Source organism: Theobroma cacao, chromosome 7, assembly GCF_053813885.1.
Source record: "Theobroma cacao isolate CCN51 chromosome 7, ASM5381388v1, whole genome shotgun sequence".
In the NCBI taxonomy this organism is placed as follows: domain Eukaryota; kingdom Viridiplantae; phylum Streptophyta; class Magnoliopsida; order Malvales; family Malvaceae; genus Theobroma; species Theobroma cacao.
In genome coordinates this window covers 6,814,120-6,840,904 of record NC_142645.1, presented here as the reverse complement: position 1 = coordinate 6,840,904, position 26,785 = coordinate 6,814,120, and the positions used below count along the sequence as shown (strand labels likewise).

General features: G+C 32.5%; 3 protein-coding genes and 1 non-coding gene across 7 annotated transcripts; 1 reads left to right on the top strand and 3 right to left on the bottom strand.

The window, feature by feature from the left end:
• Positions 1 to 447: 447 nt before the first annotated feature.
• On the bottom strand, positions 448 to 4,413 carry IQD10 (IQ-domain 10). 2 transcript variants are annotated; one of them, XM_018124763.2, is made up of 6 exons: positions 4,319 to 4,413; positions 3,786 to 3,913; positions 3,161 to 3,328; positions 2,033 to 2,260; positions 1,008 to 1,121; positions 448 to 923 (listed from the first exon to the last, which is right to left on the bottom strand). In XM_018124763.2, exons 2-6 carry the CDS (start codon positions 3,858 to 3,860, stop codon positions 657 to 659), a joined length of 852 nt encoding a protein of 283 aa, XP_017980252.2. In that variant the 5' UTR covers positions 3,861 to 3,913; positions 4,319 to 4,413; the 3' UTR covers positions 448 to 656. The 2 variants fall into 2 exon arrangements, with proteins under 2 accessions (XP_017980252.2, XP_007021652.3); XM_007021590.3 differs by lacking the exon at positions 4,319 to 4,413 and adding an exon at positions 4,097 to 4,299.
• A 372-nt stretch (positions 4,414 to 4,785) lies between these two features.
• On the bottom strand, positions 4,786 to 4,859 carry TRNAI-UAU (transfer RNA isoleucine (anticodon UAU)). Its single transcript has one exon. It is a non-coding gene; the product is annotated as a tRNA-Ile (tRNA).
• A 4,147-nt stretch (positions 4,860 to 9,006) lies between these two features.
• LOC18594125 (uncharacterized) lies at positions 9,007 to 12,236 on the top strand. Of its 2 annotated transcripts, XM_018124050.2 has the most exons (6): positions 9,010 to 10,043; positions 10,212 to 10,438; positions 10,555 to 10,668; positions 11,103 to 11,269; positions 11,480 to 11,687; positions 11,806 to 12,236. In XM_018124050.2, the coding sequence occupies exons 1-6, from the start codon at positions 9,761 to 9,763 to the stop codon at positions 11,983 to 11,985; spliced, it is 1,179 nt and encodes a 392-aa protein (XP_017979539.2). In that variant the 5' UTR covers positions 9,010 to 9,760; the 3' UTR covers positions 11,986 to 12,236. The 2 variants fall into 2 exon arrangements, with proteins under 2 accessions (XP_007021650.3, XP_017979539.2); XM_007021588.3 differs by having other exon boundaries at positions 9,007 to 10,438.
• Positions 12,237 to 14,335: 2,099 nt separating this feature from the next.
• LOC18594124 (sodium/calcium exchanger NCL-like) lies at positions 14,336 to 21,710 on the bottom strand. 2 transcript variants are annotated; one of them, XM_007021586.3, is made up of 8 exons: positions 21,149 to 21,710; positions 19,302 to 19,487; positions 18,525 to 18,706; positions 16,887 to 17,032; positions 16,501 to 16,777; positions 16,118 to 16,426; positions 15,736 to 16,013; positions 14,336 to 14,973 (listed from the first exon to the last, which is right to left on the bottom strand). In XM_007021586.3, exons 1-7 carry the CDS (start codon positions 21,534 to 21,536, stop codon positions 15,765 to 15,767), a joined length of 1,737 nt encoding a protein of 578 aa, XP_007021648.1. In that variant the 5' UTR covers positions 21,537 to 21,710; the 3' UTR covers positions 14,336 to 14,973; positions 15,736 to 15,764. The 2 variants fall into 2 exon arrangements, with proteins under 2 accessions (XP_007021648.1, XP_017980584.1); XM_018125095.2 differs by lacking the exon at positions 14,336 to 14,973 and having other exon boundaries at positions 15,599 to 16,013.
• Positions 21,711 to 26,785: the final 5,075 nt, after the last annotated feature.

The following is a 26,785-nucleotide window of genomic DNA, read 5'->3' as shown; positions in this document are numbered from 1 at the left end:
AGAAATGAAAAGACTCTGGCTCATTCCCACCTGATTTTATAATACTATATATGATACAGAATCTTGTATAGTGGATAGTTAAAGTTGGGATTTTTTCAGGCTATATCAATATGTATATTTTAAGGTGGATGGGTGGTTGGAATGTAGAGCTTCTTGTTGGCATTTAGTTGGGGCTTACCTATGATGCATAATTGCATAATGCATTGTGACAGTGAATAATTGTAAGGATCATTAATGCATGATGGGAAAACTAGTTCAAGCACTATGTGATTGTGGAAATAATAATAATAATAAAATTAAAGTTAAAAAAAAAAAAAATTTGCTTCATTTTGGTTGCTGCTCTAAGGATTTATCTTTCTGTTTGGACCTTTCTGGTTGAGATTATGTTGAGGATTTATCTTTCTGTTTCTTGCTAATTGCAACAGTTAGGCACTGACAAATTTCACATACATGAAAAAGGGATATATATATATATTTTATTTTTATCTTCAAATTCCTCAAGGCAACAAAACCTGTCAGTTATTGTACACAATGCATTTGCAAATCCACACAGAAATCATATTGAATCACTCCAATGAATTGCTAATCTGTCACTCATCAACTAGACCGAGATGAGCTGTGCATGATGAATAGCAGTTCCTTGGATATCTTTGGTTTCAGCCATCTGTTGGGGCAACTTTTTTCACTTTTGGAGCTGCTTTCCCATTTGGCAAAGCAGGTTTAACTGAAACAGGAGCTTTTATTTCTTTCTCTGATTTGCTTGCCTGTCTGGCATGAGTTTTCCTTGGGTGGATAGGCTGAAAGTGAACCCTGACCTCCCAAGGCCTTGCAGCTATCCATCGCTCCATCCAGCTCCAACCCCAGTTTTCTTTGCCCAGACCATATGATGCTTGGCCAAGATACTGACTGGCATTTGCCCTCCACTGCAAATCAACACAATTGATTTTAAATTCCCAACATAACATGATACTTTCTAGGTATCAGACTTGAACTTCAAGCTTATGTACCTGATGAGAGAAGGCATAAGCCATGGCACGCTCACGTTTAACTGCTGCTTCTTCTCTCTGTTGAATTCTGGAAAGGATTTCCTCCATTGTTTCAGAGCCACCACACCATTCTACCTGTAAACCAATCTATAGTTAAAAGAAAGAGCCAAAAGGCTACTTAATCGACAAACAGGGTATTGTCTCTCGCTGTCAAAGTTGTTTTATTCTAGAAACTTTTATTGCTGGGTTCTACTTGTTCAGCAGGCCTAACTCTCCATTAATGAAAAAAGATGGATGCAATTAGCAAGTTAATAACTCAATTTATTAAGTTCTTCACACATTGTGGCTGCTCCTATGACGCCAGGCAACCTATGCAAACAAAAACCTACAGCTAGTTTCATCCATGCAGTTAAAAGTAACCCCTAAAGCCAAAATAACCCTGCAGCTACTAGTGGATGCCATAGGGTTAAGCTTCCATCCCAACATCTATATATCAATTACGTAAGTAAAAAGAATCCCCAGAGGGTTTTCTCTTTTAGTCACGTGGAAGTCATAGCAAAAAAAAAACGTATTAAAAAGAGAAAGAGAGGTAAAAAGACACTCGTGTGCAACGCACAGACCATAGTGTAATTATATGTAAAAGGAAGCTCTAACCTAGCTTCCACACTTGGTCACGTGGAGGCTTTAGGTTGGAATTGTGAAGCTTGAACAAGGGATTCTCAAAATTTGCCAAATGAATCTTAGAAGAGGGGAGCTGTGATGTGTTTAGTGGGTGGGCCGCATCCTGACGGGTCTAAGCTGGACGGGCCGTGGGCAATTCACGGTTTACCTCTAATTGGTTGAAAAAGGAAACCTGTTACAGCTATGTCTTTGAGAGTGTCCGGGAACCTTCATAGTTTCAAGTTGACAAGGGAATTGCTTTCTTTTTACTTGTAGATATCGAGACAAAAGCCTAATCAAAAGAACTTTGTACTTTGGTAACACTGCTTTTCTTGGCCGTTAGAAGTAACTAGTAACTAACAAGGTTGTCTACGGTCTTTGATTACCTCTAGTTCATGAAGCTTAGCCTCAAGTTTCAACTGATTTTCCATTTTCTTTTGCTTAAGCCTGCCTTCGGTTACCATACATATTCTCCGGGCTCTGATTTGAGACTGTACGTTGCACCAGGAATGTAAATAGCTCAATGTGCTTGTTGTTTGCTTTTTTACTGTATGTCCCTGGATCAATATATTGAACCTCCCGGCATCTCTCAGCCGGCGAACTGCTTTTCTCGCCTGAAAAAAATACAGATGAAAAATAGAATATCGTAAATATATGACATGGTCAGTGTAAAATAATGTGTCGAGGTTATGTACAGATACGTATATGTGCGTGCACATGTGCATTCCTTTCATTTTACCTTCGGATTTACTTTTATAAATGCCATCTAAATAAATGATAATGAAGACGTAAATGAATTATGTGCCTCATGGTTAGTTGCATTAATGAAAAACCTAACATTTCCAATTGATTTGTCCAGCTGAATCGAAAGGCATTGACATTATTCCAGTGTTTTGCCCCAAATGAGAGTAACCTTAATAAATTATCATTATTAATTTTTATGTACTAATCTAGTCTAATCCTTCCTGTAACGGACCCAACAGTATCTACAACTCTATGAATGATCTGTTTGCATTTATTCATCTGCAAAACCACCCCCAATATTCAAAATCACCCAGTAAAAAGCCTGGAAAACTACTTGACCATCCTTCAAACACCTTGCTCTAGGGATTAAAAAAAATAGACACCTTGTTCTAGGGACTAATTCCATAGAATAACTAGACTGTAAAAAGTCTTTGTTTCTCATTGTATGACTAAAGATAAAAGCTGTTGTTTCTTAGGAATTACAGAGAAACAATGGTAGGTGAATCCCATTTTCTTATATAGAGAAGGGACTAAATTAGCGGTTCTGCTCTTCTTAGGATGTAAACTCACAAGGCATTATTCATTTGATATAAATGTGAAGTTTTGCTCCAAAACATGATCAAACATCAGTTCCAATGTCTGCTAAGGTTGTTGGGAAAATAAATGTTGCAAAGGTCCCTGGACAGAAATGCCTCCATAAATTTTATCAAACAAGTTAAATGCATTTTTGGATGTTGATATGAATTACATTATGACAAATTTTAGTATACCCTGTATGCCCGAAAAGCCTTCTGAATCCGGACAGCGGCTATCTCTTCAACTGGCATTCCGGGAAGACCAGGACTGCTCTGTGAACCAGCAGTAGTTGCTGGACTCCTTGCCTCTTCAGGAGCATCGTGACTCCCTTCACCATTTGGTTTTTCATTAGCTGAGTGTACCTGTAATCATGGGGCATGAAAGCAAATTAAAGAAATGAAGAATTGCAGAAACAAGATCGTAGTATAGGCTGCAGCATGGTCTGAACGGCTAGAAAAACATTTAATAGTTTCTTGATACATAAACAGTAGTATCATTATCCTCAGTTAGAAGCTTGAAGTAAAAACTATGTCCTCAATCAACCTTGGACTCAATGAGAAATACCTCAAAGCATGTAGGCTGATGCATAATAGAACATGTTAGATATTAAATTATGATCTTAATATCTTGTTAACAGATTAAGTTTGCATGTGGAAAGAACCTATTATTGATATAAAAGATTAAAATGGGAAATGGAAGAGAATGACAAAGTGAGAAAATAAGGAAGGGGAGAGCCAGTAAAAGTCCCCTTTGTTCTTATTGAAAGATACACGTAAGAATTATCCAATTATGGAGGCTTTCAGTGTATAAATATTCTACCTTTGCATGTTTGGATCTGGCTGACTTGGATTTCTTTCTACAAATGATTGATCTAAACCAGTTTCCTGAACCCATTGAGAATGCTCACCAAAATGCAGAACTATAGTTCATAAACTGATGAAATAAACCTGGCACATAAAATTTTCCAGGCTGATTAGTTGATTTATCATATTTAAGCTGAACAAGCATGAAAAACAATGCATAGAACAACGGGAATGTGAAGAATTGAGGAACTAAGTTCTAAGTATATGACAAATTTTCTGACTCATTAATCACAAAAACAAAAAATATTGATCATCAGTACAGATTACCAATGACAGACAAGGCAATGAACATTCCCAGAGAGCTCCTTCCAGGATTTATCAGAGCCAAATCAAACAAATGAATCGAGCAAACAAACCATTTCCCAATTGAAGCAATTTATCAAGGACCATAACTAAGTCATCCTTATTCTCTCATTCTTACTAAGATATAAATAAACAAACACAGAAACAAGAAGACATGAATAGTGCAGATTATGGAAGCAAACAAACCAGGAATGAGGGACAATATTGACTTGGCAGAGGGTTGTGGTGGTGTAAAAACAAGTTTTTAGTGCAATGCAAGAAAAGCATAAATAGAAAAAGATGGGAAATTAATGTGCATGCATGGTTAGGGGTTCACTCTCTTGAACAGTACATCAAATGACAGCTCAACCAAATTGACAGAGCTGTTTGATCTTTTGGAGGATCAACAGTCAGTATCCTGGAGCAAAAAGTTAAAAAGGCAAAGGACGAGGAGTTGCTCAAGACGCCAAGGTTAGGTAGTTTTTCCAATCAACAAGGTCTCTTTAGGATATAAAAACAAAATTGTCAGGGCCTGGTTGGCTGATTGCAGAAGGCATACATAATTTATGATCAGTTTGGTCTGGCTTATTTTCAGTAGTATCTTTTTTCTCTTATCCCTAAGTCATATCCTTACAATTCACATACACGAATTGCGTGGATTTAAAATAAATTAATGGTCCCGGCGAGGCTCGAACTCGCGACCTTCGGCTCATAAGACCAACGCTCTAACCAACTGAGCTACGGGACCTTTTTAAGAGGTTGCCCATAATTTTTTTATCTAAACATAGCTAGCTTACCATTCTAAATTAGAAACAAAGGTATTTAATTTCGAGTTGAGGTCAATTCTAACGATATACTATATGAGTAATTTGTGATCGTAATTAGTAATTAGATTCTTTTTTATAGAATTTATTTGATAAAATTATAATGATATTGTTATCTATGATATTTCACATTTAGTTATTGACTAGTATTTTGCCAGTTACAATAATCATAATTGAGTTAAGTCATACTCAACCTTGTTAGTTATTATCTTGATATATGTTCAAGTCATAATTTGGTATTATCCATAAAATATAGTCCACTAAATTCAATAATTATTCTTCATTCTTTTCAAGGGGTTTTTCGTTTTCTTATTACATATATATATATATATATATATATCCATTGTCTGTCTAATTCATGAACATAGAAATGTGTTGATATCTCAAGTCAAATAAAAAAGTTTTAGTCCAAGTTGCTGTAACCTGTTTTTTTTTTTCCAGGAAAAAGTACCTAGTCTTGAGTACCCTTAACTCGCAAGGCTCATCAAAAGTAGCCCATCCCCATCATTCATCTAAGTTTTGGATTGATCCTACCCCTGGCTTGGATCAACTTCAATGAAGAAACACCTTTCCAAACTTTTCTTCAATTTCACCTCCTTTACTTTCCAGTACTCCTTTAGCATTTGTATTTCTTTCTCTTTTCTTTTGGCAATTAATGATAAGATTAATATTTGTTATAGTAATAATATATAGTTTCTATGCACTATCAAATCATCATATCTTGATATTTTATTAATGAGGTATTATCTTGAAGGAAATAAAAAGTTGATAAGGACCCAATTTGATAAGGAATTTTAGTATCAATATTTTATTTTTTTAAAATAATACTTAATCAATAAAATATAAAAATTTAATGACTTGATAGTGTTTAGAATCTATATATTGTTAATGTATCAAATATTTTTTTCTTAAAGATAATCTTGGAGTTTAGGTGTGGAAACATCAGATGACCCCTGGGCCCTTTCCTTGCTGGAGATGCGACCATGACTCAACCTGACAGCCCACAATTTGGGTTATGATGAAACTTGCAGTGACAATTCTTACGCAAGAAAGATGGGTCAGAGAGGACAAATGGTTTCTTTGATAAATTCCTTTGATTGAGGCTTTGCCCAGAGCTTGCATGAACAAACTAATGAACAATTTCTGAATTTAGGTTTTATTCAACTGAAACTCACTTTCTATGATTAATCTCTTTTCTAATTGTAGCTAGCCTGTTTTGATACATGTGTCACATTAAGGGCTTCAGAAATGAAGTAGGTAGGGTATTTTCTAAAATCTCACAATGAGCAAATAGAACAGTTCCTAGATAACTTATAAACGGTGATGTTGCATAGTCCATCAGATTAACTTTTTGAGAAGAAAGTCTAATGACCCTATGACACATGGAGGTGGCGTGGTGGAAGGCTTCCACCACATTGAGGCCTCGATTGCCCCTCTCGACTAGACCCTTGAATGGAATTAAAAAAAATAATCAAAATATTTTATTGAAATTCACTGTATAATTACGCACGAATCTTATCAAATTTAACGAATTTACAATTTTTTAATAAATTAATAACGATAATTTTTTTAAAAAAATATATTTATGTACATATCTGCATAATGAACACGTAACATATAATAAAACTCACAACCGACAAAGATTACGTATTATTGAGAAACATTTCTTTCAAGTGGCCATGCGACAGTGTTGATCTTGAGATATCATATTTTCGTCACTCATTACGAACTACATCAACTTGTTGTCCCCTAAATGCAATCCAACCTAGCTTATAACTTCTCCATAAATAAATATATTTTTATTTCATTTATATATTTACTTTATTCGAATACTCCATTATTCAGGAATCAGTGTCAAATATATATAAATATAGAATTTGAAGATAGACAGTTTATATCCTAGGCTAAAGAGGTCACTCATGGAAGCTTGATTCCATGTGACATCACAAAGATTACACGACAATTTCATAAATTTCTCCAAGTTGGCCTAATATCTTTAAAAATTCAGTTTCAGAACTTTCATTAGATCGAATTAATTCTAATTTCATTATAATAATCGGAGTATAAGATAAGAAAGAGTTATTTATTTTTTAATTTTTTAAGTATGTGTGATATTAAATTACATTTATTTTTATAAATTTGTACCCGGTCAATCTCAGAGTTTAAACTCGATATATCTGAAATAAAAATTTGTTAAGTTTTAATCGTTGGAATAAGTTAAAAAAAAAAAAAGAAATAGAAGATTCTCCATTTCCTTAAATACTTCAATGTCTTTAATGCTCCAATGTTTTGATTACTTATAGTATGAAAATATACTTGATAGGCCCACAAAATTAATGTACTTTTAAAGCTCAAGGGGGCCTAGACACCCTCAATTATTGTTGAAACTTTGAAGTCTTCAACTGATCACACACACTTTGCTATTTTTCCATCAAAAAGATAACAATGAATCCAAGAGAACTCATAGTTCATATACAAGCAACAACAGGAGAATAAAAGAAAGAAAAACAAGAATGAAATATGCTGAAAGAGAATCTTACTGATAGATGCCCCAAATGGGGACCTTATATTTTGTATATCTAACCAGATCTTGGCATGTTATATGACAAGAAGGATGGTGTCATGATCCATGGAAATAAGTGTTTCCACTATACCTCAAAGGATATGGTGTGGTGGGTTTATTGAAGACAAAAATTTTGCTTTCTTTACAATAAGTTAGAGATGGTTTGTTGTGGCTAAGGTGGGTCCTAAATGGAAAGGTAGAGATAGGATTTGCTCATTGGCATAAACAAAAGGCAATAATAAAGAAATTTCAAGTTTCTATCTATATCTTGACTTCTCAACTTGTGAGAATTTGTCTATCTTTCTGTTGGCTTTCTCTTTCATTGAATGTAAAGTCTTCCCATTTTAGAAAAATTTTAACAATTTTGGGTTATAATAGAAGTCATTGATAAGGGATAAAGTTTTCTTTTATTAGCAAAAATTTCAACAATTTTGGGTATAATAGAAGTTCCCTAACAAGGGAAAATTTTGGGTTAGGGTGATCACTTGATACATAAGCTGTTGGGTTACACCTTATAATGTTTAATTTGGAATTATATTTTCATATATTTTTAGTGCCATAAGAGATCAAACTTAATTTTTGTCATGAAAAATTATACATAATATTGCATTATAAAGTATGAGTTTGATAAAAAGAAACATTGGCTTCATTGCTATTTTATCCAATTAGTTTTAAATTATAAGACCCAAAGTTAAGTTTCTTACCTGCAACTAATTAGATCCCCTATAAAAACTTATTACATTAATCGTGGTTAAAATTTGGCAATTAATTTGAGTCAGCAATTTTAATGCATTCTTTCATTTAATTAAGAATATATATTGATAAATAAATTCATTAATATGAATAAAGAAGAATCCCTTTACAGCATGGAATTACTGTTATAAAACTATATATGGTCACATGAAAAACTCCACCTAAATTTTACTCATATTTTTAAGAAGATTTTCACTTCCTAAGCTAATTCCTTTGGTATCATGGAGTGGGTGAGTCTAATTGTCCATTTGGTTGATGGACCTCAGGAACCTAATCAAAACAAACCCCATCATTCAAACTAAGAAAATCTGTGCCTAACTCAAGCTAAAGAAAAGCAATGGAAACCCAATTCCATGTTCACCTTTGTAATCCAAATGCCAACAACATCCTTTATTAAGGAAAAAGGAAAAAAATGGAAAGATGGAAAAACAATTCCAAGCTCTCAAGCCATTTTCTAATTGTAAAAGAAAAAGTTTGATTCCATTATTCAACTTTGATATGAATTATTGATTGGGGAATATACAAGTAATATGTTGACAGCCAAAACTCAGAGTATGAGTTAAGTGAAAATCCCCCAAGTGGGCAAAGTACTTGAAAGGAAAGGGGGGCAATGAATAGGTTGTGAATTCCATGCATGTGTTGTGGAACAAAGTAAGGGTCCCACAGTTAGGTCCAAAAGTTGCAAAGCCAGCAGGAGATACTCCTCACAAAAAATGAAACAAACAAAGCTATGGTGACATTGCCAAGTGACATTGGAACTTACCTTATTTTAGGACTTGGCAAAAACATAATTTGAGAGAGAGAGAGAGAGAGAAAGCTGAAAGAGAGGGAGAGGGAGAGGAAGAGAGGGTGTAGGAATGAAAAGAGGAAGAGTGGAGCGAGGATATGGGCGAGAAATGAGAGAGAAAAATATATTCATAGTAAGCTAAAGATTTGCATAGTTTTGAATTTAGAGAAAAGGAAAAGAGAAAACAAATGACTATACATAAAGGTTTTTAGTATATATTTGATCTGTCTCTCAGACAAACTAGGCTTTTGAGAAAAACTCTGAAACCTCTCGGATATAGTGATCTTCCCTTTCCACTATTTTAGCTGAAAACTTGGCTAGGCTTTTGGGTTTGTTCTCTTGACTTCCAAAATCCGCGAGATTTTGGGTATCTTTTTTCTAAACTTTGTTGGTTCCTTCTTGTATACTTTCTCTAGATTTTCCACTTGTTATCCTTAATATTTTGATTTCAAAATCCTTGTTTCTTGATTTCAAAGATCTCTTCTTCTTCTCTCTCTGTCTCTAAATCTCTTTAAAAACAAATGAAAACTACCAGCAGAAAGTGTTATATATAAATAGTAACATGCATGAGAACCAGGAATTCTTAACATCTTGTATATGACAAAGTTTTAGGATTTGGGTGTTTCTCTAAAGCTTTATATCTTGGGTTTTCTCTACAAATTTGTAGTTTTGAAACTTTTGTGTGAGTGTGTCTGTGTATATATATATGGAAGGCAAGCAGAATGGCTCAAGAAGATCAATCCCAAAGGTGTAGCAATAGTAATACTAGCAGTGGTGGTGGGTTTGGAAACAGTGTTGGCAGATCTTCCAAAAAGCAAAAGCCTAAAAAGGTTCCACAAAGAGGACTTGGTGTGGCACAGCTTGAGAAGATAAGACTAGAAGAACAACAAAAGAAAGATGCAGCGGTAGCTGCTGCAGCTGGGATTTTGCCATCACCGTCATCGTCTGTTATATCGCAACCAACTCATCATAAATCATCATCCTATCTTTCTTTGCCAATCCCGAGTAATTTCCATCCTTCAAATCAATCTTCTTATTCTTCTTCTTCTTCTTCAATTCCGTTTCCCGCTGATCTTTCACCACCAAATTTAATCTTTAGGCCACCTTTGTCTGTTCAAAATGCTGATGTTGTCAGTGCAAACACTGTTCCATTGACCACTGGTTCTTCTCCAGGGTGGCATCCTGGTGCAGGAGTAGTACTTCCAGGGAATGGCAGTGTTAATAGTGGCCATAAATTGTGGAGTTCTCGTGAGTATAGCATTGAAAAGGAGTGTTCTGGGTTGGATCCAGGATTGGCTTTCAGGACAAATTTGAGTTTGCCTTATGAATCTGAACCCATCTGGCCTCCTCCTAGTTTGATGCAAAGGGCACAACCATTTCAACAACCTTCTTCTTCAATGGTAGGAAATTGATTTTCTGTTCTAACAATTGGTTTCTTTTATTTCTCGGAAAATGTTTTCCTTGCTGCTGTTGTTGAGAATTATGGTGAATTAATGGATTTTTTCTTTTTATGCAGGTGAATTTGTCGTCAAGAACGTCATCAACATCCGTACTGAATTATCAGATGGAGCCCCCTTCAAACCAAAGCTATTATGGAAATTGTACACCTTTATTGCCGGAAGAGGAGAAGGTACATGTTCAATTTTCCTTTCCAAATCTTCTATCATATATAGCCTCCTATTAATCCAATGGTAAATTCTAGTTTAAAATATCCCTTTCAATTTGTTTTAGTATATGATGTTAACTTGGGAAGTTCATGTGATTACTTCTTGTGATTTTGGTTGAATTTTGCACCATTTTCCCTTAATTTTTTTTGTCTTTTTTGAAATGTAGAGGCCTCTAAACATCACTTTTCATAGTGAGAAAATTAACTGCTCCACATTCAAAAGAAAAAACTAAATTTAGCAGTTAAACAGGAGATGAATAAAGAATTAGGTTTCCTTTCATTTTCTTTCTTTTCTAGAAATCTTGGGAATGCAGCATTCTTTCTCTTTTAGACCTTGCTATCATGTAATTGTAACTAGGTTGCTTTTTTGTGTTTGTGAATTGTAATTGTAACTATAGATGGTTGGCATGAAGAGATCATATCCCTTCTCTCTAGACAATGCTCCAGGCCCCCCTCTCCACGGCAAATATCCTCCCATTGTTCATCCCATCAATGGACATGTTGAAGCAGCTTCAAGTAGCAACGGCAGCACATTCAATTTCGAACCCGGCACCCCAAATTTCAGGTTTGATCTTAATTTTTTCCATCTCTTATACGTAATGAAAATTGGGGTCTAATAACATTTGAATCCAGACTTCTCCTTATACCTCCTCATACTTAAAAAAAAAAACCCTCGAATTTGATACTAAGTGAGTTCCACCATCTACGGTTAGGGGAGTCTAGAAGCGTACTAAGATTGGACAGTATCGTTACGTTTTTCTTGCATCATTTTCAGGGAAGGGCCTTCATGTTCAACCTCGAATTTTGAGTCAAAGTCCAAGAGGAGTATCAGACAGAATGGTGCCTTTGATGGAGATTTCCTCACATTAGCCCCTCCCACCACAACCACTTCAATGTGTTCAAGCTCAAAATTCAAGCACTCTCCAACCAATTTAATCTATTACAATTGTGAATTGCCCGACCTCGAGTCATTAGCTTATCAAGTGAGCCTAAACAACAAACTCTCCATTTCCATTTAACTTTATGCTTTGTTTGATCCTTCTTCTTCTTCAATATATATATATATATATATGCTTATATAATTTTGTAAATGTATTAAAGGGAAGCTTGGAAGATTCAATTATCCGTCAAGGAGGTAGCGGATTAAGGCAGTATCGACCTTACTATAGCTTCTTTCCACCAGCTGCAATGGTGCAAATTGACCGAGCAACTACAATAACCATGGCCAATTGTAATGGTGGAGAAGTAGGAGGACATGTTGATCTCAATTTGAAGCTATAAAATCTCTTGTGCCTATTACTTTTGTATCTCTAAGGGGGCAAGTTTCTCTTTTCATGAGACCATACCTAGAACCTCATTTTTCTTTCATTTGACTATCTCTTAATACATATCCCCCTTGTATGATATGATTGAGCATCAAAAAACAAAAGAAAAAATTTCAAATTTTAAGACTTTGAGTTATCGAGTTATTGATTCAAAAGTTGTATTCTCTCAACAAGAATTAAATTTTCTACTTGTTGTAGTATTTTGTATTAATATTTCTTGTTTAATCATTCAGACTGTTGAATAAGAAATTATTAAGTTGACATAAATTCTTATCATTTATGAAAAGATGACAAGGGAAAAGACATGGTGATAATGTTAGCTATGGTGTTACATCTTTGATGAAAGTAACGACTTAAATACGTAATGGATATTATAAGTGACAAAGTGATTTTGCTAACAATTCACTTAAATTTAACCTTTTATCGCTTCGATTCGTAATAGCCACAAGAGATTGTTGCTAGCATCGCTCGTGGGGGTTTATGAAGGAATTCCCAATTTCTCCAATTTTTTGTTGTTGGTTTGGTTGGTGAATGGGTCAGGGCACTTGATTGGTAACAAACTATTGCATGTGGGATTTATGGGGATCTGATTATGCTTTGTCTTGTCTTTGTGAAGATGGGCCCCTCAAATCTGACCTTTCATTGTGTGTTGCAGATTGGTGACGTCTGTGAGGGTCCACACTGGATTGTAGAGAAAATGAGAGAAAAAAAAAAGGTACAAAACCATTTTCACAGAAAAAAAATTTTGCTTCATAAAGACAAATTTGCAATCCACACCCCAATTGAGCCCAGTGGTCCTCATTTAGTGTGTGAGCGGGAAAAAGGAATTGATTTTCTGATCTTTCGATTAATTAACTTTAGTAAAAAAAATATTTAAAATAGTAATTAATAAATTTATATTAATTTAGATATGTGATGAAGTAAATTTATGAAAATAACTTAATTTTAGAGTAAAATATCCTAACTCTTTTAAATTTTTATTATAATTCTACATTTGTCTATTAATATTCGAAATAAATAATCCGTTTAAAAGAATATCTCTTGATAGATATATAAGTTCGACTGTTAATCAACCAATGCTTCTGTTAATTTGATAGCATAATAATATTTTTAAAATAATTTTATTTTTTATTAATTTTAAAAATTATCACTATTTAAAATACAATTTTTTTCATTTTTACAATTTCTTTCTCTCTCTACCCAAGTATTCTCTCTCCTTCTCTCATTAAATTTTCTTCACAACAGACGACAGGATAAGCATCGATTGGACGTTCCTCAACCAAATTTGATTGGGGGAATATTATATCGGATATTCTCCGACTAGATCCAACTGCGAGAACACCGGATTTGGTGCTCTTTGGCCAAATTCGGTCATGTGAACGCTAGATCAGGTGCTCTCGTGGTCAGATCTAGCCGAAAAGCACCAGATCTAGCATTCTTGCGAAGTCGGCTAGATTAGACCGTAGGGTGGTCGGTCAGCCTAAGAGAAAAGAGTGGAGAGAGAAGAAAAGTTATTTAGATATTTCACGTTTACTCATTTGGGACGGACTATCCATTTCAAATAGATTTAGCAATTTATGTTTTTGTATCTTAAACGTGTTAGATACGATAAGACATGAAACACATTAGGTTAAATGTAAATATGATACGAATAATATTCGTATCTTAAATCTAAAGCATACAAGTATAAGTTTAATAACCGTATAATATGACACGACATGATTAACACGTTTATTTAATGTGTCAATATACGACATGATTAATAATATGATTAATACGTTTAACATGATTAAATAAAAATATTTATAATTAAATATGATTTTATAATTTAAATATAAAATTAATAATTATAAACACAATTATAACAAAATGAAATAACAATAACATCAAATATAATAAAATTTAAAAATTTATTAAAATAATTATTTAAAATTATTTAAGTAAGACTAAAATAATTTTTTATTATTAATTTTTAACAGGTTGATAAACGTGTCACGTATACACATCTAAATACGATAAAATGATTAATTAAACATGTTTAAACGTATTATTCAAGTCTGACACGTTTTGTGTCTTAAACGTGTCAGATACGATTAAATATGAAATACGTTAAGATTAAACTTAAAACTTATTTAACCCCATATCTTCTCCGTATTGTGTTAACGTAGATCAAAACTTAAATAAGTCAAGATATTTTACTCTTAAATTTAAGTAAATTTACGTGTTTATTTCATGTGAAGTTAAACTCAAATTTGGTATGATTTCGAATATCTCGGAGTTCCAAAATCCGAACTAATCTTCTAAATTAATGTATTAATATGTGCCAAAGAGTGTTCATGCTAATGGGAAAGTGATGAGGTAATACAAGTATTAATGTTACCCACAATCCAAGGCCCTGCAAGATTTGGGTTAAATTCGTGTTGGTGTTCTTGTATTAGGCCTTCAATGTGGCAGCAAGTCAAGTCACAACAATGAATACATTACATCAATGGCTAGGCCCCTGAATGCCAAATTTGATCATACGAAGACTAGCTTTTTGAAGTCAACATTACAGAGTCTTCTAGTGTAGTTAAAAGATAAGGAAAGGCAGTGGTTTTCACTGCAGCTCTTCTCTCTGCAATATACAGTTCTCTAGCTTCGTTGAATGTTTTCCTTTGATTCCATGTTTCTGGCATGATCAGCATCACCCACCCCAAAAACACCCGAAGAGCTTTAACTTGCATGATCTTCTTCTTCTTCTCCCATTTCTTGATGTTAATGTTAATTATTTTTTTCTTCCAGATCTGATGAGAGTAGTGCAGTTTGGACCAGGAAGCAGCATGAATGAGACTATAGGCACTTGATCTTGTTTGAATTCCAGGTACGAATTTACACTGAATTGGAGTTTCCATAGTAACATCTGCTGCCCTCCATGAACAGATGAACAGAAAAACCAGATTCTTATCTAAAGGAAAACAAGACTAGACTAAGCCAAAATTTTTTCCCTCCTTAAACCCAAAATTTTATGGGCAAATACAAAACTTTTGAAAGATTATATACAAAATTGTAATTTTTTTTGGATGATAGAATGCATAATATTATTTTTACATAGACCAATTATGTTATAATTGGTTTGACATTTCAATTATTTGTTACTTTAGTGTGAATGGGTGCAAGCTGTGTGGTTTGGCACTTGTCTAGGATAAAAAGTTGATCAAAGGGCAATTACAACCTTTGGTCAGTGGTTGAGAGAAGTCCTAGATATGGAACAAGTGACGGGCAAAGAGAAGATATTGTTACCTACAACTGTGCCTTTTACTTGTTGGAATATTTGGAAAGCTAGATGTGTAGTTCAGTATAAATGGGAAAGCTCCTGATGCTTTGCTGACACTAATAAAAGTTCAAAGAGCAGTGGGTGAATATGGAGAGGCAATCATGCAGAAGATCGGAGAGGGAATTGCAGAGGAAAAATCAGAGGTGGTAGAGGTTGGGTTAAAGTTGACATTGATGGTGCTTCTACTTTGTGATTTTTCTCTACCAAAAAAATAAAGAAAAAAACTGTGGTTATTAGGTAAACTGAGGAACATTGCTTTGAAAAACAAACACATCACTAGTTCATCAAAATAATATTCCGAAATAGTCTCTCTGAAATGCAATGTCAAAAGGGAAATGTGTCCCAGTACTTTATACATAGGGAAAACCATGAAGCTGGGGACAAACTGCTTACCTCCTACACTAGTCACCACATTCATGAACCTATGACCAACCGAAGACATAATCAAGAACATAAACAAGCGCCAAAGAAAATGGATAAAGGAGGTAAGCAACCGAACATGTCCAAAGCGGGAAAGTAGTGCGGAAACTGGCAAAGGCACCCATCACGATGCAAACAATAAGAATAACCAGCACTTCAGATGAGAAGTCCCATGTCAATCCCCTGACGTAAACAAGTGCCAAGAAAACTGACAGGCAGAGGACGTTATTCATGGTTACTGCCCCATAAAGCTGCATCAAGAAACTTGGAGATGAGAATTTATATACTAGCTAGATAATCGGTCAGATGCTTATCAACTTTACTCAACAAATAGGTGGAGTAACAAGAAACAAACCTCAGAAAACGTTAATGATGCAGTCCTCTTCTTCTTGCGGCTAGCAAAGATAATGGCTGATACAGCTTCGCTAGAGTTGGTAGCCAATGGCAATGCAATGAATGAGATGAAGAAAGATGGAATACTTGTTGCATCAGAAAAATTATCAACTGCATCTACCAGTGGATCTGCGAATGCAGCTGCGATAAGGGTACCCAGCAGTAACATTAGTACTGCTTTTAAGGAGGTCCATCCAGGGTTTTCAACACCCTCAGCAACCTCATCACTTTGTTCCTCCAACCCCAACAAATCATGTTCTCTCTTGGTTTGCTGCACAGTAATCCAAAGAAGTCAGCCTGTGTAAGTTATATAAGCTCTAGAGAAGTCATCAATGCTCAACATACCTGGTGAAAATGGTCAATAAACTTAAAGGTTCCGTTATTAGATTCAAGATAAGTACCACCGGTTCGCTTTGCCTCAATAATCCATTTTTGAATGCCTCTTACAAACTCCCCCTCTTGAACAAGAGAGTCATGGGAGGTATCGAAATCTGCCATCACTTTTCTCACAGCATCATCCCTATCCAAGTCTATCTCTTCAAAACGGATTCCTATAATAAATGCTTTCAGTTCAGAATTTGAAAGACTACCATCATGATTCTCGTCAATTGTATCAAACAACCTGTCAGATGTTGTTTAGAGAGTAGCAAATGTTAGAATACTTGAAAAGTGGCAAACAAGCACCAGCAGAAGAAGCAAGTGTTTCTTGATCGTCAAAATTCAAAACTGACTTTCTTATAATTTCTGTATTAGGATCACCGTTGTCATCAAGTAGTTTTCCTAAAGCAGTCTTTTTCAAGTGTCTTAAGATTCCTGATATAACATGTTTATGCTTTGCAAAAGCAAGTCGCCTTCTCTGGATCCAAGGCTGAAAGACCTGCAAAATATAATATATATATATACATCAAAAGAAAGTCGGCTATCGGAAGAACAAACATTTCATGAAGCTAATATCAATATATTTAAAGAAAAAGGCCAGCTGATTATTCAGGACAGTATTAGACAGAACAACCACACTTTACTATTAAAAGATTCCAATCCCCACATTCAACATCGAGACAACTAAAGACATGCAATGAAAAGTCTACCAACAGCTCGGCGGACATAAGACTTCACTACCGGATAACACATTTCAACCATGCAATAGGACATAATTTTCAGATTTTATTTTCTTGTTCATGACTGGGTTTGTCATTGATGAAAAATTGAGATTCCATAATCATTATGAATAAATTCCTATACCTACATAAGGAAGCTCAATTTTACAAGTTATAATGTAAACAACTTTAACAGAACTAAGTGACTACCCAATAATGTAATTCTAAAGCAATTTGGACTCAGATTTTCTGTTGAATTGTTTCTATCCATGGATTTCGGGTTCAAACTAGCAGAAAATATACTAGTCATGGTAATAATATTAACTATATAGACTAACCAATACAGCATATTCAAACCTTAATGCATAAAGCTAGAGGGAATTTCAGGTCTGGGTAGACAAAAAGTCAACTATTTTAAGTTCCATTTACTTTTTGCCAGGTTATAGCTTTCAAGCAGAATGTTTAGAAGAACTCAAATGGTGTAACAGTAGCTAGCTGGCTGCCGCATTCTTAAGCTCAGATTAACCAAAAAGAAATAATATACCCACCACAGTGAGAATCCTTCTATAAAATACTAGCAGCTAAATTGGTTCACTAAAATAAAGGTCAAATGGAATCTCTATATACTGATTGCTGGCAACTGCAATCTCTACGTACTGATTACCACAAGAATACACAAGAATACGCAGCTCCTATTGCAACATCTCCGTCTGTCTTTCCAAATTGCTGCTAAGCAGCACCCAAAGAATTTTTCCACCAAGAAACCAGAACACATCCATCCCACAGCCATAAAAAAACAAACCATCTTGCCAGTAGACAACTGAACGCGATTTAACAGCATTCCACTTTAGAAAACTACATTTTCTCCAACCTAGTTATTCCGAATGGATATGCTCTAATCAATTGAAACTCCCTGTCTCCATTGTGCGGTAGATATAGATCATGAATTCATGATCCAAGATTTACCAATAACCTTAACCATGATTTGGTCTAAACAATTACTCAAAACCTTAAGTTGTAAAGTTGCCAGGAAAAGAATACAGGTTGTGCTTTTCCAGGTAGTCCAATGAAAGAAGAAAATAATTCATTTTCACACATTATTTACATATAGTTCACTTCTACTAACGTTTACAATAAGGTTGTAAAGATAGTTTTCTTTTTTTGGGCTCTAAGTTATAAAGATAGTTTAATAAATTGTTAAAATAATATTTAAAGGAAAAAAAAATATTGGAATACATGATGATCGAATTCCTTCGCAGAAAAAATTATTACCTGATAAAGGCAATAAGAAACCAACATTGAGAGTGATACAATAAGTGCAATCAAAACTGCTAAGTGTCTTCCTGAAGTTGAACTGAGAATTTGTGGTAGTTGAACAATAATGAATGGGATAACCGAGATAGCCATTATCCTTGCAGCATAGCAAGTCCAAATATCAGTACTGACACCAGTCTCTGCAATATTGGACAAACATTTGATTAGGGGCAACTAAGAAAAGACAAAAAGAGAGAAAAGAAAAGCTTTTGGATTAGGAATCGACCTAAAATATATAATTACATCTTAAAATACTAGTTCAAACAAAGGTACCACATGTAGTCATGTAGCCGTCACTGAAGATTAGACTCATCCCCAGTATTCCAGCCCAATTTCTGAAGTTATTTTGACTACAATGGAAACTTCAGACCTTAAAAGAAAGCATCCCTTCCCCACTTAATAATTTAAGGTTATGAAGATATAGCATGACAAGCTTAATTGCTAACAGATATTCACCAAGGGAGAGGAAAAAAACAACATACTTTACATAATAATACGTAGTAATATAAAAAGCAACCATTGATACTAGAACTGACTACAGCAAAAGGGCATATGTCCATTTTCAAGTTTTTCCTCTTGCAGCAGTTTTCACTATTAAATCCAAGGGAAGTTTCAACAGAGGAAAAGTTGAGAACTCAGTCATATGTTCTTGGCCACTGCATGATACTTGGTAAAACAACTTGTCAACCCCTCATAGCTAACTAGCTAAGTATAATGTTGAGAAGACTTGCACACCTGTTAGGCTAAATCCTTTTGTAATTGTTCCATCTACTGCAACTGAATCACGAAGATCACACCTGCCAACAACAACACAGGATCCCCATATCACGGTGAGAAGCATGACAGTTGACCCAGCTAGTAGCCCCATCCCGACAGAGACCTGACTTTGAGCAGTTTCTGTGGTTCCAGAAAGTCCAGATACTGGGAAGAAAAGAAAAAAACCAATTAAATATATTCTAGACGTAAAACCATAACCATTAAGTACATGAGGCCAGATAATATGGCATGATAACTTCCAAACATTGCACATGGGTACAAATGCAATCAGAACAAAAGAGAAGGGGAGAAAACAAAATAAATTCATATATGTTATTTTAAAAATGCATATTATATTTCTGTAAGATAAACCATTACAAAGAAAACCTTCAACAGAAAAGTATAAGTATTTCAGCTAAAATTCTGCAATTCATATATTATTAAGAACTTGAAATCATTTAGCTGTGAGAAGAATGATGGAATTAAAATTTTCCAGCATCCACTCTACAACTTTGAAGTTGAACTGACATAAGTCCGCAAACAAGCTCAATTTTAAACTTAGATCATCATGATCAAGATATGGACCAAAATGGATAGTAAAGTTTTTAAATTTTCAGCAAGCTCTCAGAATAGAAGAAGCCCATACAAACTATCAAACACTCCCGATGTGTCTAACTCCAGTAAATTACAGAACCATTGGAATTTGAGAGCAAAGAAATTGTTTTTTTTTTATGTAAATTTATATTTAAAAAAATATATCGTATTTATATTGCTGAATAAACCATTACAACGAAATATTTCATTAGAAAAAAAAATGTCTTTCATGCAAAGTTTTGTAATTCAAATACTATTTAGAACTTTGAATCATTAGTTTTGAGAAGAATGAAGCACTTATAACTTTTTTTCCAGCATCCTCTATGCAAGTCTAAAGTTGAATTTGCTTAAGTTCATACAAGCTCAACTATTTAAATGAGCAGCAAATCTTTCATGTTTCAGCTGAAGTGTCTTAAAATAGCAAAAGCCCATTTATAGCCATCAAAAACTCCTTGAAGTGTCTGATTTCCTACAAATTACCAAGCACAAAAAACAAGGAACTTGTTGGAGCTTGCCTCAGAGCCCACTGTTATCTTTTTCGAATAAAACCCAATCTTTAGTAGAGTCAAAGAAAGGTTGCTGAAAGTCCCTTGTAATAGACATTTGACAATGGCAGGGGATACACTGAACAACAATAATTGATTCTTTCCACCCAGACCCATATGCAAAAAGTTTAGATACATGATCCAAAAGCAGAAATTTATAAATAATGCATAAATGCAATAATAAGAACAATAATAAAAACAAAGTCACCCAAAGAAACCAGCATATTGCAATAAAAAAGCAGATAACTGTAAAAAAAGGGAAAATGAAAATGAAGTTACATACCATAGGACAAAATGAACAACGAAGAAAAGAATCAAAATTTCCAAAAAGAATAATAATTCAAATAAAAACAAATAAATTCCCAAACTAAACCAAAAATTCAACCCTGTAATCCCCAAAAAGAATAATTATAAACTATTAATTATACTAATCCCGCACTTTGCTAATTTTCCACACTTTGCTAATTAAGATCTAAATTTACAATTTTCTACTTATATGAAAAAGACAAGATCTAAACTTTTCAAGTTTCCGATCTTTCTAATCCATTTTCTGATCAACCAAACAGTAGATAACTAAAACTTAATTTTCTCATCATAAAACAGAGCGTTAACACATAATCTCACCAACCAAACAACACAATAGAAAAAATTGCAAAAAAAGAAAAAGAAAAAAACTTAAAAAGTTACCAAGAATAAGCATTGCATCGGGCAGAGCTCCAAGAATAGGCAAGAACAATCCTCCGACAATCCCGGGACCGAGGATCTGAAGCAAAAGCTCACTTCCATTGGACAAGTAAGTAGCAGCTAAAAACATGAGGCACCCATAAACAATGATCAAAAACAAGTTCCCGAGCGCCGTGGTGGTGCAGGGTAAGAACCCATACGTCTGCTCACAGGATTCCTCCGCCGAAGCCAGAGGCTTGAGGAGGAGGTAAGGTGGGTTTTTAACAGTGGAGATTCCATCGGATACGAGATCCGTTGGGGATGGACGGCCGGTAATGAAGCGGGCTTGTGCTTGGAAACAAGACAAACCAAAGAGGAAGAAGAAAAGGAGTAAGTAATGTCTAGGAACCATGTTTTCTTTTTCTGGGAAATTCTTACAACATGGAAAAAGCTTTTGGAAACGTTAAAATGGGAAATCCAAGAATTTAATATATATAGATATGAAAATGGAGAGGGATGGGATGGAGGGAGGAGTGAAGCAGTTCGAACCGTGTGCAAAGAAGGATCATACAGTGAAGTAGAAGGGACAGCGAAGGAAAAGGGTATTTATTTATTTTATTCAAAGATTTGGTTAAGTATAATTGAATTTATTTATTTATTTAATTTTCTTTTCCAGTTTTGTCCTTACCATTGTTAGTTAATTGCTATTCATATTATAGGTTTGGTCCGTACATTATCAAATTGTGGATTTTGCTTTGACCAAGCGTAGTTTAAAATTTGAATTATTGTTTGTGAAAGATTTTATATAGTTAATGTGATAAATCATAATTTATTAATGAAAATTTTTAAAATTTTATTCATTAATGGATCAGAAAATAGTTTGTAGAATGGTTATGATGGTATTTTTACGATTAAAATTTAACATTCTAACTTAATGTGTTTCGATCTTGAGTGTTGAAAATAAAGATAAGGTTAATACAATATGAAAAAAGTTAATATTTTCGATTCTTAAATTTGAGAATTATTTTTTCTTGAGATATGATGTTTTGAGGTAAATGATAAAAGTAAGGTATTTGTTTCATCTTATCTTATCTTATAAAATTTTAAGGGTTTGTGAAATGAAATGAAATAAAACAAAATATTTTGTGAAAATAGAAGAAAATAGTAATATAATAAAAATTTATTATGTAGTTTGCTTGATAAAATGAAATAAGATAGGAATTGTTATTATGATTTATTGTAATGTTTAATTGGTAAAAATAAATTTGAAATAATAAAAAAAATGTGATAAAAAGATAAAAATACTCTTTATTTTAATATATAATTATTTATTTTTATTTTATTTTAAAATATGAATAATTTATAATTTATTTAAAATATTAATAATTAATAATTTAAATATTTTCATTTTTAAATATTAATATTTTATTTATAATTTAAATAATATTATGATTAAAATATTAGTAATTTTAATTAATTTTTAAATTTAAAATATTAATTTTTTATATTATATAATTAAAAATTAAAACTCTTTATTATAATATAATTTATTTTTAAAATATTTTAAAATTTTAAAATTTATTATTAAAATATTAGTGTAATTTTTTTATCTATTTTCATTTTTCATTTTTTAATTTATATTTTAATTAAAAATTTAGAATACTAATAATTTAATAAGTTAAACATTAATATTTTAAAATATCATTATTTTATTTATAATTTAAACATTATTATGATTAAAATATTAAAATTTTAATAATTTTAAAATTTTTAATAAAGGGCACATTGGTTTTATCAATTTTAGAGACTAGTTCCCTAATCATGCAATAACAAATACCATAAAAAAGGATTAAGATTAGTTAAGTTTTGTTTTTAAAAGATTTTGAAATTTAACTATTTGAAAAAAATAATTATTCTTTGATTAATATATTAACTAAATAAAAAAATAAAGCTATTCTCCATACTAAACATGTTGCTTTTTAGTCAATTTAAAGATTGAAAAAGCGTAAGAAAATCTCCATCTTATCCAATTCGCTACGCGGAGGTCCTGGTCCCAACCCATGGACAGTGACAGAACCAATGACGTGTGAGTGGTGGAGCCATGGAGGATTGTTGCAATATATTTTCATGAAAAATATTTGAAAATTATATATGAAATTAAATTTAAAATATTTAATATAAGGAAGATACGATGGGACAGCTAGGTACCATTATTTTAATGTGTAAGAAAAAGGAGTGAGAGCTTTTAAGTGTGAAACCAACAAAATATTGTGCTAGTCATTAATTTCTCTTTATTACAAATGACTAATCAACGTAACCATTGGGTAATCTAGGATTCTAAGTCCTAGAGATAACATGAACTTTAAGTTTCTTCATTATGTTAATGAATGATTTTTGGCCACATGACATGTTACTAATTACACCCCCTTCTTCAATTTTTTTTTATTATCTTTGTGTTAGAGAATGAAATGATTTTTTTTTTGTTGAAAAATATGGAAAAAATGAATTTAAATTAAACCAATCTTCTAAATTTAGAATTATAATCTCAAATTGGACCAGATATGGTCTTAATTGTTACAAAGTCTCAAAATCTGTAGATATCGTATGCAAATCATATTATGCACAAATAACATTTATTTCCAATTTGATTGATTTTTGTTTGAGTTACTATGCATTAAAATAAAACTTTTTGTAAAAGTAATGTTTTAATTGGAATTCTCCACTTGAGTTTATAAAATTGTTAGGTATAATATCTTAAAAAGCCTCTAAATTATTTAAAAAATATAAAATAAATTTTTATACTTGCGTTCAATCAAATCTTTATATTTTTATTTTGAGCAAAATAAGTTCTTATACTTTTATTTTAAATCACATAAGCCTTTATGATAAATAATTGACTTAATCAAAATACTATTTGTCATTTTATGTTGTATGATACTAATATGACATATTAATATATTATAATTAATAATAATGTGGTATACTGACATATCATGATTGATGATGACGTGACATATTAATTTGACACGATAATATGATTATATAATATTTTTCACTTTTTACATCGACGTTATGTCAATATCATATAGATATAAAATGACAAGTAACATTTTAACTAATGACAATTAATCAATTATTAGTTATAAGAGTTTATTTAGCTTAAAATAAAAATACAAGAGTTTGATTAAACGTAATAAAAAATAAAAAAATATTTAATTTTTTTACAATAATTTAAGAGTGTTTTTTGAGCATTGTGTCAAATTATTAACATTTGAACATGTTAACCCAATCAAGAAGGAATATCTAATTAATTTGAGCCTATTATATAGTGGGGGGAGATATTGGTGGATAAAGTTGGCCACCTTAGAACAAAGGTTGCAATAGGAAATAATTAATCAAAGCAAAGCTTGTAGTATGAACTTAAGCAACCGCAATAGGAACAGAAGAATAAAAGAGAGGATATTTTCAATGATTACTTTTCTGACCATTAGTGATAATAAAGTGTGATGAGGTGACACAATCAAATCTTCTTTTTTTGGTGACCGTTCAAGAATATAAAATCATAACGATTTTCATTTTTCTCTTGGTACAATCCAAAGTCCATTTGGATTTATTTTTCTTTTAGGGGAAAGATTCATTCTCAATTCTCATCATTGAGTTCTGCCCTTAATATATTCTTAGGATGAGAACATCAAATTTGCAATAGAATAGTCTCTTTTTGTGTTAGTTTCCCACTTCTTTTTTAGTCAAAATAAGTGAAGAAAGAAATACATCACTCAAATTGATAATTTCCAAATTTAAGTACCCATTGAAAGAAGAAAAAACAAAAAAAAAAACCAAAAGAGTACTTTTGCTTGTAAAATGCTTATAAAATGGTAGTAAAATGTGGTTGGTCACATGCTAGCTAATGGTCCACTCTAATTTTTTTTCCTACCCGTCATATATATATATATATATATATGTAAATTATCATTATCAGAATCTATTTTATCAATGATAAGTCATTGATAATTATTAATGAATAATTGATAAAATAATGACTATTTAATGATTGATATTTGATCAATTGAATTTCGATGAATTTTATTGACGAAACGTATTTAACCGAACATGAATTTTTTATAAAAGATAAAGTTAATAGAAATTTAAGAATTAATTCCAACCTCATATAAAAAGCTTAAAAATAAAAAAAATATTGTATAAATTAACATGTCCTCACGTTCGAGATGGTTTTTATAAATTATGATCATCATGAAGCTTTATACTAAAAATTTAATTGTATAAATTATCATGGCTACTTTTGCCATTGCCATTGAGGGAAATATGTGCAAAATTAGGGGTAAAATAATACGTCAAGTTGACAAAAGAAGAAAGACCGAGATGAACAGGTCGGCAGGATCAACATTGAATTCCACTTGAACCTTTTCCTGTCTTTCTTCATGGGAGTTAGATTTGTTTAATGAGCTATGTCGTGGCGTTTTCGTTGGGTGTGGGACACGCAGAGACAGGTTCAGTAGGGGGCCTACGGCTTTGACCTAGATGAGCTTTCGGGATATCCGCTACTAAATTAAGGCTTCCGTTATGGAGATGAGGACACTTACGTGGATAATATAAAAAGTGTGAAATTTTGAAATCATAATTTTATATAAGAGACGATTAAAAAGTTATAAAAAAATTATATAAAATTTATATATATAATTATAAAAAATTAAAGATTGAGAAATGACATACCTTCTAAAATATCTTATTGGGTTGTTATTTCTTAATTTTTAATTTTTTTATTATTAGACATATAATTTTTTTATATAATTTTTAATCATCTCTCATATAAAATTTTAATTTTGAAATTTTACATTTTGATGATTATCCCTGTAAATGTCCTCGTATAAAAGTCTAATGAGTATTTAAGAAGGATCTTATTTGATTGAAATTCTGATGTTGAATGTATTAAGTTAGGATAGAGACAATTATAGGGTCAATATCAAAGCGTAAAATTTTGAAATCAATTTATATGAGAGATGATTAAAAAAATTTATATATAATAATAAAAAATTAAAAATTGAGATATGACAAACCTTCTAAAAATCTTATTGGTTTGTCATCACTCAAATTTTAATTTATTTTTATTATATATAAAATTTATATAATTTTTTATAATTGTTTTTTATCATTTCTCATATAAAATTTTAATTTCAAAATTCAATTATCTTTGTAATTGTCCTCATATAAAATTCTGATTTCAAAATTCTACGTTTTGAAGATTATTTAAGAAGAATTTTATTTTATTAAATTTCTGATGTTGAATGTATTGAATTGGAATGTGGGAGGGGTAGCCTCTCAACGTTGTGTCAGGAATGTTAAAAATTTGATTCAAATTCACAATTTATACATTGTCATTTTGTTGGAGCCAAAAATATCTAGGGCACAAGCAGATAGAGTATGCCACTGTATTGGCCTTTCAAATGTTTTTAGAGTGGAATCAGTTGGATTTTCAGGAGGTATATGGATTCTACGGGATGCGGTTATTGTGAATCTAGAAATTATGGCTTTCTCATCTCAGTTGTTTCATGGTATGATTAACCTTGCGGATGAGCAATGGTTGTTGACAGTAATTAATATATGGCAGTTTAGGTAAGGAAGAAAGGAAACGTCTATGGGATT

Bases quoted from the DNA above. Each gene is read 5' to 3' on its own strand.
- IQD10 (XM_018124763.2), bottom strand. From the start codon at position 3,860: ATGGGTTCAGGAAACTGGTTTAGATCAATCATTTGTAGAAAGAAATCC. The intron at 2,261-3,160 runs GTATACTAAAAT...TATTTTTTTCAG, and splicing joins AGGCTTTTCGGGCATACAGG to GCGAGAAAAGCAGTTCGCCG. The intron at 924-1,007 runs GTACATAAGCTT...GTTGATTTGCAG, and splicing joins CTTATGCCTTCTCTCATCAG to TGGAGGGCAAATGCCAGTCA.
- LOC18594125 (XM_007021588.3), top strand. From the start codon at position 9,761: ATGGCTCAAGAAGATCAATCCCAAAGGTGTAGCAATAGTAATACTAGC. The intron at 10,439-10,554 runs GTAGGAAATTGA...CTTTTTATGCAG, and splicing joins AACAACCTTCTTCTTCAATG to GTGAATTTGTCGTCAAGAAC. The intron at 10,669-11,102 runs GTACATGTTCAA...TTGTAACTATAG, and splicing joins TATTGCCGGAAGAGGAGAAG to ATGGTTGGCATGAAGAGATC.
- LOC18594124 (XM_007021586.3), bottom strand. From the start codon at position 21,536: ATGGTTCCTAGACATTACTTACTCCTTTTCTTCTTCCTCTTTGGTTTG. The intron at 16,427-16,500 runs GTATGTTGAGCA...ATTACTGTGCAG, and splicing joins TTATTGACCATTTTCACCAG to CAAACCAAGAGAGAACATGA. The intron at 16,014-16,117 runs GTTTGTTTCTTG...TTCTTGATGCAG, and splicing joins CATCATTAACGTTTTCTGAG to CTTTATGGGGCAGTAACCAT.